This window comes from Ambystoma mexicanum, chromosome 10, assembly GCF_040938575.1.
Source record: "Ambystoma mexicanum isolate Mex_15411 chromosome 10, UKY_AmexF1_1, whole genome shotgun sequence".
NCBI lineage: Eukaryota > Metazoa > Chordata > Amphibia > Caudata > Ambystomatidae > Ambystoma > Ambystoma mexicanum.
Genome location: NC_090932.1, coordinates 244,690,358 through 244,706,282, shown reverse-complemented (window position 1 = coordinate 244,706,282; position 15,925 = coordinate 244,690,358). Strand labels below are relative to the sequence as shown.

General features: G+C 38.0%; 1 protein-coding gene across 1 annotated transcript in view; it reads right to left on the bottom strand.

Moving 5' to 3' along the window:
* CLSTN2 (calsyntenin 2) overlaps positions 1–15,925 on the bottom strand; it is a 3,665,407-nt gene that overhangs the window by 19,356 nt on the left and 3,630,126 nt on the right. Inside the window, exon 17 of the mRNA XM_069617773.1 lies at positions 14,069–14,256. Coding sequence (XP_069473874.1) covers positions 14,069–14,256 — 188 coding nt within the window. The remainder of the gene's footprint in view (positions 1–14,068; positions 14,257–15,925) is intronic.

The following is a 15,925-nucleotide window of genomic DNA, read 5'->3' as shown; positions in this document are numbered from 1 at the left end:
GTATTTCCCTTTGTTTTTGTATTTGCGACAACAATATTTTCCACATTTGTGTCTTTGAAATTGTAAAATTTGTTCATGAAGATTTGTGGCTTATGATGGAATTTCACAAGTGACATATTTTTCAATAAACTGTAAAAGTGGCATCACTGTCTTGACCAAATTTAGGAGCATCTTTAATCCATAAAATGTGGATATGTGGTGCTCCTCTGGCTTGGTATTCTTTTCTCCAAAAGAAGTGTTGCACTTCTCCAAAGGGAGGAACAGTTTTATTACAAATAAAATGTAGCATAGCAATGAAGCAATAGTGAAAATATCTTGAAACATTAACAGGATCCAAAGAACAAAGTTCTCCTGGTGTTAGTATATCTATGTTTGTTTTGTTTTTGTTTGATATGCGTAGGAAATCATGTAAATCTTCCCATGCATATTCTGCACAACTTAATGTAACAAACCAAGTGGGTGGGCAAAGGTTTCTGATCATACAACGTACATCTCCATGACGTCGAAACCAGTACTCTTTAGTACCATGCATATTTGCTAATAGATTTGTAATATTTGATTGTAAAACATCATCCTTTTGTTGCACTTTTTGTAATAATTGTGTAGCTGTCATATTTTGAAAGTGTGATCCTGATTTTGATATGTGAGCAACTCCATAACATAAAGTTGATAGTTCGCATTCAAAGAGTAGGTGGAATATGTATTCCACATTTTGTCTAAATCTGGGATCTTCAGAATACATCCGTAATGAGCGGTATTCTGAAGCTGATATTTGAATAGGTCTATCATCGTACCTTCCTCCTTTGCCAGTAGGAAAGAGTAGAGGAAAAGCATGTGCTTCTATACTTTTTTCCCATATGCTGATTGGTGATCCTTTTGTTTGACGCATTTGGTACGTTTCCAGTGCATCTTCTATGGTGTCATTAGAGTGCAAAGGATGAATTGTATAATGGTCTAAAGTATTTGATATTGTAGCAGGATCTAGGAGCTCAAATTGACCAGCTTCTTGTGTTTCTTGAATGATTTCAGTTGTATCCTTCAAGTTTTCTTCAATATTAATTTCTTTGTAATATTCATTATTCTCTTTAAGATATTGCAAGGCTTGTCTAACGTTATGTAAATCTACGAGCTGTTGCCATATTTTTTTGTCTTTTGTAGGTACTCCATTTACTAAGATAATTAAATATTGCTGCATTGGACGTTGCACTTCTAGAGTGTGCACATTTTCTTTTAGATCTAATGGTATATAAACTACTTTTCCATGAATGCTTTTACCAATTCAGAGGGAGGTAATTTTGCTGTTTTTGGTTGAAGGCGTATTATTGCTTGAAATGGGTGGACTGTTTAAATTATGATGCTCTCATATAAATTAAGTTGTTGTAGGGGATTTGGTAGTGGGTATAATTCCAAATTATTTGTGATAGCACGTGAAGGAGTTTGGTTGTTGTCAAGTTTTGTAGTGCAGTAACTGCAAAGTATTAAGGGGTCAGTTATGTCGTATTTGTTTTCTGCTACAAGCTAGAGAGCTAATGCAAACCATTAAGAATCTTCATTGTCTTCTATTTTGTATGATAGGTCGACAGTTTTTGTGTTACTTTTATAAAAAGTTTTGCGGCAACATACACATACATGGTTTGGTACTTCAGCTGATGTAGTTTTAAATTTTAGTATTTCTTTTTTGTATGTGTTTAGAAAAAGTTTGCCATGTGTAGAATTGTTGCTAATTTGGTTTAAAGATATTTCATTCTGTAAATGGCTTTCACTTCCAAAATATTTTTTCTGGATATAGTCAATTTCTTCAAGTAGGTCTTTTGCTGTACCATGTAGAAGAATGTTATTTAAATTTTCTAGTGCTAAAGCAGGACTTTTAGCATAGTACAGTTTATAGAGTAGATTTCTTATAGTTGAATGATGTGTTGATATCCTTTTGATATCATGGAAAGTGGTTTTACAAGTAGGTCCTGTAATGCAGGCCAATGAATGTCCTTGTAGTCCTGTGTATTTGCGCACTGGACAGGTATCCATATTTTGCAGTGGTTTAATTTTCATTTTGTCTTTGCTTTTTACATATTGATTGAACAATTGGTGTAAAGACTTGAAAATTTGTTCGGGAATGTTAAACATTGACGTGCATGGCCATTTGTACACTAGACGTTCTGATTCAGGTGAATGCAGGGGTAATTCTAATTTTCAGGGCATATTTTTGAAAGGAGTACTTCTTGTTCCATTATGGTATTATTCACTTTTTCATAACCTCGACCACTGCTATGTATGGCAATTGTATTTGTTTGCTTTTGTTTGTACGCTTCTTCATTAAAGTATGGTTCTGTGCTCGTAGTGTGATTCCATTCACCTCCGCAGATACTTAAAAAGTTCTTTCTGTTGACATTTTGTTTATTGAGAAGTCTTTTTTGTAATTTAGTTATTAGTTTTGTTAGTGGTTTCATTTTGTTTAACACTAAAATAAATAACTTTCTTTTGAGAAGAATTGGACTGTCTATCAACGCATCTAAGATTAATTTCCTACGGTAGGTTTTAAGCATTGAACTTGATTTCTCTCCTGTTTTTATAAGATTTTGAAGGACTTTGTGATGGTACATTTTGGCTAAAATTCTTTTATTGGTATACTTACTTTGCATTATATCAAAATTTAAAGAATCAGTTTTATCTGTAGTGATAGCTGATTTTCTGTTAATTGTTTTTTGCTTTGTTTTGCATTTTGGAGGCAAAGTTTTTGTACTTGAAACTTCTTGTGTTTCACTAAATGACTGTATTAGCTGTTTTGTTTCAACTTTTTTTACAAATTTTGCTAGAGATGGATGCTTATGTTGGACACTTTTATTTTCATTTGCTCTACGTCTGCGTTGCTTTCTACGGACTTGACTTTTGGTAGCCATTCTTTAGGGTCTGTTGAAAAAAATAAAGAAGGTATGGGTTGGGGTGTTCTGCAATGTATGTGTCCTGTGTGCATGAGTGTTTGAGTAAGATGATAAAGATGTATGTAATGGTGTGTGATTGTGCATTCGGAACTACATCTAGTAGGGATAGGTATTCTTGAATTTATGTGCTACTAAACTGGGGTTCAGATGACAGAAAAAAGTAAGCTAGTCCTGTGGAGAAGTACAAATAGTAAATCTAATGTATACAATTAAAACAGTTGTTTGTTCTATAATATCAAAATTCTAGCGGTTGAGTTGGGTAATTTGTGTGTCCAAAAATAGGAATTTGTGGGCCATTCTGGCTGTAAATCGCTGTTTAAGACATGGGGATTTTTGGACAGAATGGTGCACAATCTCTATTTTAGGCACAGAAATAGCATGAATTAACTTTACAGTGTTGTTGGGGAGAAGCTGGACCCCCATCAGGGCAGTGGGGGGCCAGCAGCCAGACCCTCACCAGCTATGGGAGACCCCAACACCTCCCATATGGGCCACAGAATTGCAACAGAGTCCCAAGCAGGCAGCAGCATGTTCCAAACTGCGTTTATTTCTTGGCAGCAAAAAAAGAAAAAAACACGCAGAGCATCGTGCACATCGAGAGTTCAGGCGCCGTCTCCCCCGGGGCTGGCTTGCAAGCCAGCTTTGTAATCACACTGCAGGCTGACCTCACAGAATTGGATCAGTTCCCAGAAACCTAACTCCTCCTGCTGTTGGCTGCTAAGTGATAGGTTACCTATGTAGCCCTTATAGAGAGCCTGATAATTGGATATTAGCCTTTTGCGTCAGTGGGTTGATTTAGCTGTGCCAGCCCCCATTACCTAATTCTAACTTGTTGCAATATGACCTTGTTCCCATAACTTTTTAGCTGAAGAAAGCAGTTTGCACTTGAGCTCTGAGCGCAGATTGGCTGGGCTGCGCCATTCTTGTTACAATTTATGTTTCAAATGTTGTGCGAGTCCTTGAGAAAATGTCTTTCTTTCCCAGAAAGAAAAAAAACACACTGGGTTGCCGTGATTTATTCGCATTTGTGGCAGTCTTATCTTGAATGTGCAGCCTTGGCAGTTCGGGGGTTTTGCGAGGAATGTTGCTGAAGGCTTCTGCAGCCAGTGTTCAGTGAGAGAAATGAACTTGGCTGTAATTTTCCTGAAACATGGCTTTACACTGTGCAATTAGACCATGTTAATTCATATAGGCATTTGCAAGCCTTTAAACAGGGATTTTTGTGTTTGTAGATTCTGATATTGCAGCATTGATTCTAATGTAGCATGGAAGTTGCACTGCTGGTGAAGTGGGTGTGTTTCAGCATATTTGTCACCCATGGGTGCGCTGGCGCCTGGTTCAAAGGCTAAGTGCGCTCCTTGTTCTTCCTGCTGTTCTTCTGTATATGCGCCTGGGGTGAGGGGGCATGAGTTTGATCTCGATTTTCCCTCTTCAGTGTGTCTGAGTAATAATACAAATATTATGATGATATTCTACTTACTTTTTGTCTAAAATGAACAGGTTACTTCTTAGTTCTTCTTTGTTCTTCAAATTCGGCTGCTTCCTTTCAGGAGAATGGTCTTCACTGCAATTGTAAAAGAAACAAATTAGTAATTTTGTTTGTATATAGCACTGTTTTTAATTTAGACATTGATTTTTTTAATTGAAATCCTCAGCCCCTTTCTCAAAACCATTAAAGCTATCTTATTTACATAAGGTACGTCACACTAGTTCAATACATATGATATGTTCTTAATGAACAGATTGTATAGCAATGACTAACTGTAGCAAACAAAATATCTTTAATATGTCTTTTGAAATTCATAATGTACCACTGAATACCACTATTTCTGAAACTAAGCTCTTACAGGTAATAGTGCCTCAATGTCATGCTTAAATTAAAGTAATTAAATAAATAAAGAAATAAAAAATATGTAATTGTATAAGTATTATTTTTTGAGATTTGAACATAGAGTGTGTGTGTATAAAGAAAGTAAATAGTATAAAGGTTTATGAGTGACAGTTGATTTTAGGAGATTGAAAAAAAGACAGTAGATTCATTTTACAGATTACACAAGCTAAAGTCAGTTTGAAAATGTGTTCATGTACTGTACAGAAAATAATCATACCTGTAGTTTGTGGAGCTGCAAGTAGAAATCTTGGAGACTTGTACAGTATTTCTTGTAGATGGTCCTTGCCAATGATATTACACTTGTACTCAGAGAGATTCACAGTACATTTGCAGTGCTGATCTATGATGATGCAGTGAGATGTAGAGGTCTTGAATGTGATTGGTGGATGGTCATGTGACTTCTTAGCTACATCCAATGAGGGAATGGCACAGAGAGTGAAGTGGAAATGGTAGAAGGGCTGTTCATGTTACGATATGTCCACGGACATGTCGGTAGTTCGCGGACATCGGGTGTTACATCCGGGGATTTTTTGCAGTGGTCGAAGTGAGCGGGAGCGGTCGGGAGCGGTGCTCCTTTACTTTTTTAAATTACCTTTTACAGCTCCTATACTTTTATTTTAAGAAGAAACTGTAAATAATTTTGTTTTAAAATAAATGTGTAGCACTGAACGCTCCCTTAAATAAAAAGGTGCAAGTGTTTGGGGGTTTGTATTGCGCATGGGAGGGGTCGTGGTGATGGGGTTTGCGGGGAGTGGGTGCAGGCCAGCAGTGAACATAGTTCCACTACTTCTTTTCGTACACTTCAACCGCTGATTTTTGGGTTCAGAAGTCATGCAAATGAGAATGAGCACTGAAAGGGATTGGTCAGGAAATGTTAGTGGGTGTGTTGAGGCAGGAGAGAGTTTTTCAGATACTCTTTTTGCTGAGAGAACAACAGATAGCTATGGCTGTGTGTTTCAGAAAACAGATTGCTTGGATTTTGGGAGATTCATGGATACATTGGTTGAAGGTGCATGCTGAAAGCTGTGGAGTAGCTGTAGATCTTGGATTTCCACATCTGGAAGTACACTGGCATGGAGTACATGGAATGAAGTGGTTGGACTTGCTACCTCTCTGTGCTACTTTGGAGACAGAGCAAAATCCAGACATACTTGTAATTCATTGTGGAGGGAACAGTTTAGGACATGTGTCTGGAATTTCTTTGCAATTTGCTATGAAAGAAGGACTTGGGAAGGTCATGGACATGTTTCGTAATTCTCAAGTAATATTTTCACGGATTGCGCAGAGACAAATGTGGCTTTGTTCTTCTTCATTTGGTCCACAAATGGAAAAAGCAAGGCACAATGTTAATAAGGCTGTTGGTGCCTTTCTAAGAGATTTTGGCATGTCCTCTTTTCACAATGAAAATATTATGTTTCGTAGTACATACATTTTTCGGAGAGATGGAGTCCATCTTACTTATGCTGGCAATCAAATTTTTCTGAGAAATGTATAAAATGCATTGCCACCTTTTTAAAATTACAGCATCCATTTTGAAGTAGGTGTTAAGTATTTATAATTTTTGACATACAAACACCTCCCAAAGGATCTTTTCAGAGCCACCACTTCCTCCCAGAGAAAAATGCAATGGTTTTAATAGGGTAGCACCCCAATTTTTTAGATGTTCGCAAACTGTCCGCGGACTTCTAAAAAATACAAAGGGCCTTGCTTCATTTATCTTCACTTCTATTTTTTAACTGCGAAAGGCGGCTCTGAAAAGAGCATATTTTTTTTTTTGTTATTTTGTATTTTTATTGGTTTTTTATACACGACACACTAGGAGAGGAGGGGAAAGGAGGGGGAAGGGGGGACACCAACCACAGGGATACGAAAGGGCGAGCTGAGAGAGGAAGATGTAGAGTGGGTTTTATTTGGGTAGTGAGCAGGTCTTCTCGTGCTCTGAGATGATAGTCTCAAAAGCACTCCGAAGTGGCTCCCCCCTGCAGAGTACTGTGTCACAGTACATACATACAACTGTGACCCTCGAAAGGTAAGGGTCATCAGAATTCTGTATGGCCTGTGAGGCGGCTTGAGGAAGACGCTGTCCCACAGAGGTGGCCCTTGTGGTGACAGGATCAAAAACGGAGGATGAAGTAGAGGAAATCAACCTACTACGTTCTTCGCAAGGTACAACCTTGCGAATAGCCCCAGAGTGAAATGACCTCAGGTGTCGCTTCATGGTCATGGTCCCAAAGCTGTACGAACTGTGCCTCTCACGACTTAGTATCATTTTGCACTCATTGCAGGTGACACCGTTCGCACGAGCCTTAGGACCATTCCCATGAATGGTAAACAACCGCCACACCCAAGACTCACGCCTAGTGCGGGTAGTAGGGATTTACTCTACCTCATTATCGTCATCCTCTTCTTCCTCCTCTGCATCCTCACTCCTGTTCCCCTCTTCAGGCCCTTGGGAAGGTGGTGGTGGTGGAGGGGTGAGGTTGGTGCTGAGGCAGATACAGCACTGGCTGGCAGCAGTGGAGCCATGGTTGCCATCAGGTTGATGATGGATGTCTGCAAATGGCAGCATAAATCACAATGCTCTGAAGAATAGTCAGAAACACAATGAGAATAAACTCTAGGGCATGGTCTTTTATAGGGGTGATTTTTCAGAGTCCACGGACATGCGCGCTGTCCTTGGACCGATCGAATGCAAAAAAGGGTTCAAAAAGTTTCAGAAGGTATGTAGAAACTCACGATTACTATGTGGGACTTGTGCCATGATGAGTTTTTATTGAAAAATATTGTAGATTACTCAAAAATATACTTTTAAATTGTTCGGGGACACGAACAGTGTCCGCATTCAGAACACGCGATTAGCGTGGGCGCGGTCACATGATCCCTTCGCGAACATGTCCGCGAAGGAAGCGCCTGTCCGCAGGACACCAAATGCACGGACATTTGTTTGCGCATGCATGTTGATGTTCTACGGACACTGTTCAGATCCTGAAGTAATTAAAAGTGTGTCACACGTCAAACGAACATTTCTGGACACCGCGTGTTTTCTAGAACAGTTTAAACTTGCTAGCGAACAGTACGGACAGGTATAGTGTTCTTTAGGACACCTCCATTTTCGTTTAATTACGAACATTTCAGGACACCAATTTTGTCCTTAGAACAGTTTCAGGTTGCTAGCGAACAGTACGGACAGGTATAGTGTTCTTTAGGACACCTCAATTTTCATTTAATTACAAACATTTCAGGACACCATTTGTGTTCTTAGAACAGTTTCAACTTGCTAGCGAACATCACGGACAGGTATAGTGTTCTTCAGGACACTTTAATTTTCGTTTCTTTACGAACATTTCAGGACACCGCGTGTGTTCTTAGAACAGTTTCAACTTGCTAGCGACCAGTACGGACAGGTATAGTGTACTTCAGGACACCTCCATTTTTGTTTATTTACGAACATTTCAGTACAGCAATTGTGTTCTTAGAACAGTTTCAACTTGCTAGCAAACACTACGGACAGGTATAGTGTTCTTCAGGACACTTTAATTTTCATTTCAGGACACCGCGTGTGTTCTTAGAACAGTTTCAACTTGTTAGCGAACAGTACGGACAGGTATAGTGTTCTTCAGGACACCTCCATTTTCGTTTAATTACGAACATTTCAGGACACCAATTGTGTTCTTAGAACAGTTTCAACTTGCTAGCGAACACTACGGAAAGGTATAGTGTTCTTCAGGACACTTTAATTTTTGTTTCTTTACGAACATTTCAGGACACCGCGTGTGTTCTTAGAACAGTTTCAACTTGCTAGTGAACAATACGGACAGGTATAGTGTTCTTCAGGACACCTCCATTTTCGTTTATTTACGAACATTTCAGAACACCAACATTGTTTTAAAAAAAAAACGGAAACAAATTACAACACAATATAAAAATGTAACTTTATTTAACATATATTAATAATTTAAGACAGCGAAGGTGAGGCAGAAACGGAAACAAAAACAGGAAAATTAGGGGTTTCGACATGATTGGTATCAGGTGAAGAAAGGATGGAAGTGTCATCAAAATGTTTTGGGTTATGGAGAGGGTTTGGGGATAATTGACTGGGATATGGTGAGGGGGGACAAGTACATGTGGGGCAATGGTATGACGTTTTTGTTTTAAAATGATCTTCAACAAAAGTTTTCAAATTATTAAAATTGGTCAACAATAAATCCATTTTTTCTTTTATGCTGTCAAGCTTGTTATCCGTAACAGTTTCTTCAGAGGTATTTTCTATTTTGGTATGCTCTGTACAAAAAAATATATATATGTTAAATGTATATAAAATAATAATAATGAAATGGTTTATATTGTAAAGTGTTTACCATTAGTTTCACTATCGTGTGACATTTCCTCATGTGGGAAATGCTACTCTAGACATTCCAGAGTACTAGCCATCTCTGTGAGAAAAAAAAAGATAATATTTTTTTTTATCTAATACAGAAAGTTTATAAATATATGAGTAAAATGAAGTACACTTACAATTTCAGGTAAGATATGTTCTAAGTACTCTGTAGGTCTGGTCTTGTTCTGTAGTGTCTGTGAGGTAATTATGTTGGAAGCCAATTTATCTTCTTTTGGTATATTCCATTTTATAACATATTGAATTTAAATGAATGGTTAGTGTGTTACATATATGGGTTATATTTCTTATGTATTACTACATATGATGTGTATGTGTGCTGCTTTTTGAATTTGTTAAATTTTTCTATGTTATGATATAACAATCAAACATACCTCCCAAGAGTTTTTAGGTAGTGGTAATGTTCTCTGAACATGTCCGCGGACATTAAAAGAGTTCACAGACATCAAGTTCAGTACAAGAGGTTCAGTATGTTCCATATTACATGTACATAAAGTCAAAGTTATTATTGTTAAGTTGCGCTACTAAAAACCTATGAAATTCAGTGAAAAAACGTTGTTAAAGGGATGTTATGGTTAAGTTGCGCTACTAAAAACCTATGAAATTCAGTAAAAAAACTTGGTTAAAGGGACGTTATGGTTAAGTTGCACTACTAAAAACCTATGAAATTCAGTGGAAAAACATTGTTAAAGGGACGTTATGGTTAAATTGCGCTACTAAAAACCTATGAAATTCAGTAAAAAACTTTGTTAAAGGGACGTTATGGTTAAGTTGCGCTACTAAAAACCTATGAAATACAATGAAAAAACTTTGTTAAAGGGACGTTATGGTTCCAAGTGAAACTTGCATTTACCTTTCATGAAAAGTCTGCACAAGGGATTCTCAGTGTAATGTTAATAAAAATAGTGTCAAGGATTATTGGAATAAATATCAAGTGCTAATCAGTGCATTAAACTATGGATTGATATAAATAGCATTCTATTATTAACTTCAATCCAGTATACTAAGGTACTCATGTAGAAATGTAGGCATTGTGTGCAGCATACATGATGGAGATGCAATATTCATAAACTTGCCATGTTGAATAGTGAAATTATAACTGTTTTCATATTAGAGTTTTGCGTAAAGTGAAACTTGTGATAAGTAGGTAATAAAACCCACTTACTACATAATTGTATTTTTATAGACAAATCACAAAGAGACAACACCACATACAAATATGAATATATACAAGGGAATTGAAGTAAGAAAAAAAAACAGCAGTAGTAGGCAGAAAGTGTTCATAACCTAACTGATTACCTTTATGCAGAGGAATGATTGCTCTGTTTCAAAGCTGTTACTTACCCTATATATATATATATATATATATATCACATGATGTGTCTGGACCCTAAGGAAAATAGTGTGAGTACAACATATAAAAATATGAGCATATACAGGGAAAGTACAGTAATTAAAAAACATCAAAACTTTCAGAAAGTGCTGATAAATCTACTGATAATTTTAATGCACAAAAAGGATTGCTGTCTTTCAAGGTTGTGTCTTCCTCTATGTATATGTTTCATATGATATGACTGGACCATAAGGGAATTATTGTAAGAACATACTTGAAGGATAAATCTACAAATATAGTAATTTACAATGTTTAGTTCCTGACTGTTACTAAATAAAATCATGTGGCCTAGATATGTCACGAAAGGAAACAAGGGGGAGTCAGACATGTGATGTCATCAGTGATATCATCAGTGACATTTGTGATGTCTTCTTTGATGTCCTGGGTGTTAGGCTTAGCAGTGCATGGTGGTGGCGCGAGTTATGGTTGCTTACCTTACCATAACTGGTGAATTTCAAGGGTTTTTCGGTTTTACTTGGAACCATAATGTCCCTTTAACAAAGTTTTTTCATTGAATATATATATATATATATATCTCCAAACTTTTTATATATACTTATATATATATATATGGTTTCTTGATAGATTGGAACCTACCAAAGTCCACTGTCTTCACCTCAGACAGTGCAATTTTCGAGGATTTGTTTCTCCCTCTACATCTGCAATTGTGTGTCTGTCATCTTCTCCTTTGGTTTGTCCCACCGCTGTTATGCTGATGAAACTCAGATCTTTCTATCCGTTTCTTCCTTCTTCTCTGCGATACATGCTAACTTATTCTCCTTTCTTTTGGCCAGTCAATATTGGATGGCCAATCCTTATCTTGTCCTACACACCACTAAAACAAAGGTACTCTTCTTTCCTGCCTCTACCATACCTCACCCTCTCCCACCATCTTGTCTACCCATCTCACAAACTGTGTATAACCTGGCAGTCTACTTGGATTCTTCCCTTTCTTTCACTCATCATTCGTGAAGAGCGTATCTGTTTAATATTCGTACAGAAAGGGCTTTTCTTTCATTCCATGCGTTTAAGCTCCTTATATATTTGCTAAGTTTCTCACACCTTTTCTTCTGCTCTTGTTTTCTCTTTGGCCTCCCTGTCTTACACATAAGTCCCATTAAATCCATGGGGACTAAAGTTTAGACCCCCCTGCAATTGCACGATCCGAATGACACAAGGCCTAGTACGATCATTTGTTTCATCCTCCCTATGTCTCCCTACCGTGTCTTGTCGCACTTAGAAACACTTGTGTCCAGGCGGGTTATAAATGCCTCATCATATCATATCATGTATAACTCTTCCAGTCCTCATGACTCTGTTGCTGCTACCCTTTCAAGCCTTTGCTGGCTGTTCTTTCATTCTTGTCTTAAATTCAATTTCCTTTGTCTAATTTTCAAGTCTTTTCATAATCTTTCCCCACCTTATCTGTCATCTATTGCCACATTTTACACCCGTACCCATTCTCTTCTCTCTTAAACTTTGTGGCCCTCATTCCGAGATTGGAGGTAGCCAGGGTATAATGAGGCCCATTGTCTTCAGGCAAAATAATGTAATTCCCATCATTGCTAGTACTTGTGCTGCAAATGCCAAACAGCTTTTCCTTTATTGCAGGCACTATAACTGGATTACTTCCACAAGCTGACTAATAAAAACCCTCCATTCTGAAGTCCCATATGCCTTGGTTTTGAAGAGGTGAACTGGCTCCCCTCGCAAGCAGGTGGATTTGTGGTTCATGGGTGTCCAAACACATTATCAGGCAGTTTGGTAAAACAGGTGATATTCGGACATGCCATATGGTTATTGCCACAGTTGTAATGTTACCCGAAGTAAACTAATATTTGTTCCAAACATCGAGGCAACTCTGTGGTTTATATCTGCACTCCATTTTCAATCAGGAGAGAAGACATTGGGCGATAGGTTATTGCTGCCGCAGCAGAATTGGTCGAGGGAAAATTTGTAAAAAATCTTTTCAACGAATTTCAACACACATGTATGTGGGGGGTGTTGGTTGGGGTAACAAAAACGTTGGTGGGGGGGGTTCGTGTGGGTCTCCCCTTCATGCAATTGCATTAAAATGTCACAATAAACAACAACAAAAAACACTTCACAAAATATCCCCAATACATTTCCACCAATTCACACAGAACCGAGAATGGCAGTGATACTTCTAACAAGGCTTTAGAATGAATAGAGTTAGGGGCTTACAAGAACGATGATTCCTCACAGTTAATGGAAACCCAGTGTGTTAGTATCTATCAGCCCTATTAAATACAGATCTGCATATGTGAAAGACCAAATCTGAAACAAAGAATTTGCAATATCCTTAGAATTCTCTTTATCCCTCTACGCTACCTAAGGCAGAAGTCACCACAGATTAAACTCTTTCTGGAGAGGCACACCAGTGTAGAGAATGGATTCAGGGAAAGGTTCTAAGTGATCTGGTCACATCTTTTTGGTAGAAAACGATTTCATCGAGTAATTATTTTCTTTTTCGACTTTGCCACAAATATATGTGGGGTGACCCCCGCAGCCCTCCCTCATAATACCCCCACATTACTTATTCACCTAAACCCAATCCCCACATATATTGGTGGCAATAATCGTGTATAAAATTTGATGAAATCGGATTCGGCCAATTCTGTTGCCGAAAAACCTTCCATTACCCGGGGAACGCCTCAACCAGTTAATAGCTCAGGGGCTACAAACAATAGGCTAGCTAGATCAGAGACCCAATAGTCCTGACATTAACTTAGCCCTGGATCTTTTCCAGACCTAGCAACACCCCAGGGTTCAAGCTTACAAATTTCCATTTTGGATAAACAGCATGGATTATTGAAGGAGGTCTAGGCCGTAGTTCCTGAATCACCACTATTGTAATTGATGCACCTAATGCAAGTTCTGGCTTTTTAGGCAAATACACTTTGCATGCTGACACACATAGGTCCATATGTATAACTCAAGTAAATAGAACAGCTATGTCTTAGAATGCAAAGTATTGTTCAGAAAAATACCAGAATGTGATGGGCGTACCATTTTGTCACATCACACAGACCGGCTCACAAAAGAGTGTCGGGCATAACCCACGGCATAGTGTGTCACACTGCAGCCCACCGCACATGTCAATAGAGCAACTGTAAAAAGGTAGGTCGGAGAAGCGGAGAGCACAGTTGGAAAGGGGTGCAGGATGAAGGGAGGAGGGTGCATATCATGAATGGGGATTCTGGCGGGACTCACCCAAAATGAGCAGGACGGGAAGGAGAAACAAAGAACAGCCTTGCAAATAGGGCTACCCTCACAGGGTGGCACCTGACATTTTGCACTTATTTGCACTGTTTTCAGACATAGGTTCGTGGAGACAAATATAACTATTTGCAATGCACTTATCTTGTTCTCATGGCTTAAAACTCAACTTGGGTTATACTGTATCAATGTGCTGTTTGTTAACTTACCTCCATAGGGTTGATGGTGATGGTCAGAGCCGAGTCATCCCAGTCAATTTCATTATCCCTCGTCTCATCATTTTGCTGCCTTCTTGTTTGATGACATTCCCGGATTCTGAAGATCCCCAAAATGATGATAATGATGAGAAGTATGCTTACGCAGACGCCAATGAATATTGTAGCTGCACCTAGGGGAACTGAAAAAGGGATATTTTTAGAACTTGCATTACTAGATACAAATAAACTTAAACTTCCATTTGTATCAAACCTTTGTACTGGTGGATTGTTTAATTACATGAAATTTGAAGCTGGACAAAAACTGGCCTGGTACAAAACTAAAGCAATACTCAGAGGGAATGGATTACCCCCGGCCCCCATGAAAATATTGTGCACAATTGCACTTTCATCACTGCAACAATGTCCGAGTATTAGCGCCATTGATTTTTAATGATATCTACTGTTGAATGATAACCTTTATAATTAGGATAACTGGGTGAAATCCATAGTTTTTCACTTTGTGAAACTGCAAAATGCATGATTTAATGTTCAATTGTGCCTCTTGCTGAATTACTCGAAATTAAAGTAAACCTTTTTTGTGAGCTTTTGCTTCAGTAAAATAAACAGAAACTCCTAGTAAATAATGATTATTTAGTTTGCTGAAAAAGAAATGTGACAGGAAATGTGACAAAATACATTTGCTCGATTTTTCCTAAGTAGAATACCTGAAAAGCTCTAGTTTAAAACGGTTTGCTTTTATTTTCCACTTTCCTAGTACACAACCTGCAAATACACATTTTTTCGGGTGTTCTAAGTTTAGTTTAGTTTCCTGATAGGATCTCCAACAACATTTTGCTGACTTTTAAGAACAGGTTTGCAGGTTTTTGAAATTGCAAAACTCATTGTTGTGGAAATCATGTACTTCACATGTATTTAATATGTTTTTTTTTTAAAAATGTTACTATTTGTATACAATTGGCAACATTTAAAGCCCAATTGCACAAAACTGGCAAACACGCAATTGCCAAATGCTGTGCATCCCTATTTAAAGTGCATCATATGAAACAATAAATCCTGTATTTACTTGGCAAAAGGCATAGTCATACAAGTCCAAACACATAAACCAATGTTAACCAACCAACATTTAAAAAACGACAAATAAAAGTTAAAAGGTTAATATTTGCAAACATCAACTACACATATTTGTATGTATTATGTTTTTAGTGTGGGGCACCTGGAAAGAAAACCTCTTGAAACGGAGCTTTCTGATTGCCTCTATGCCTGGGCTTCCAGAGCCATACCAAATTGGTTTGCAATAGCAAGGTTATGTATATTGCTTCTTACGACTCTGCTTTTGTTCAAGCATATACAAAGATCCCCATCACCTGTGTAGGGCAATCGTTTAAAGCTGAGTTTGTCAAATCCTTAAACACGCCTGGCCTTGGATGGACACAGCAACTCCAGCACATATTATGTGAGAGTGTAGTTGACTCATATAAGCAGTAGGTTTGATGAGCAGAGTATGAGTAGAGTGTATTTAATTCCTTATGTCTACTATAATATTCTAATCTATCAGGAAAGCAGGAGGAACTGAATTTGTGTAACCCATAAAGAGGTGGGCATTCAAAAGCAGTGGTGTATTCCAGGTTTAGTTATCATCTCACAGTTTTATCTTAAAGGCCTTATATGCAAACACTTATGCACAGATAGTGGGCCCACCATCAACCAGAGCCCAACAAGCTCAATCCATGACACAGACAAGTAAGCAGAAAAGCGTGCATTGTATTTGCCCTGTAGATCGAGTTTTATTTAGATTTCACAGACAGGGGACTTTGGGATAAGATTCAGAACCAGACACCAATATTTCTC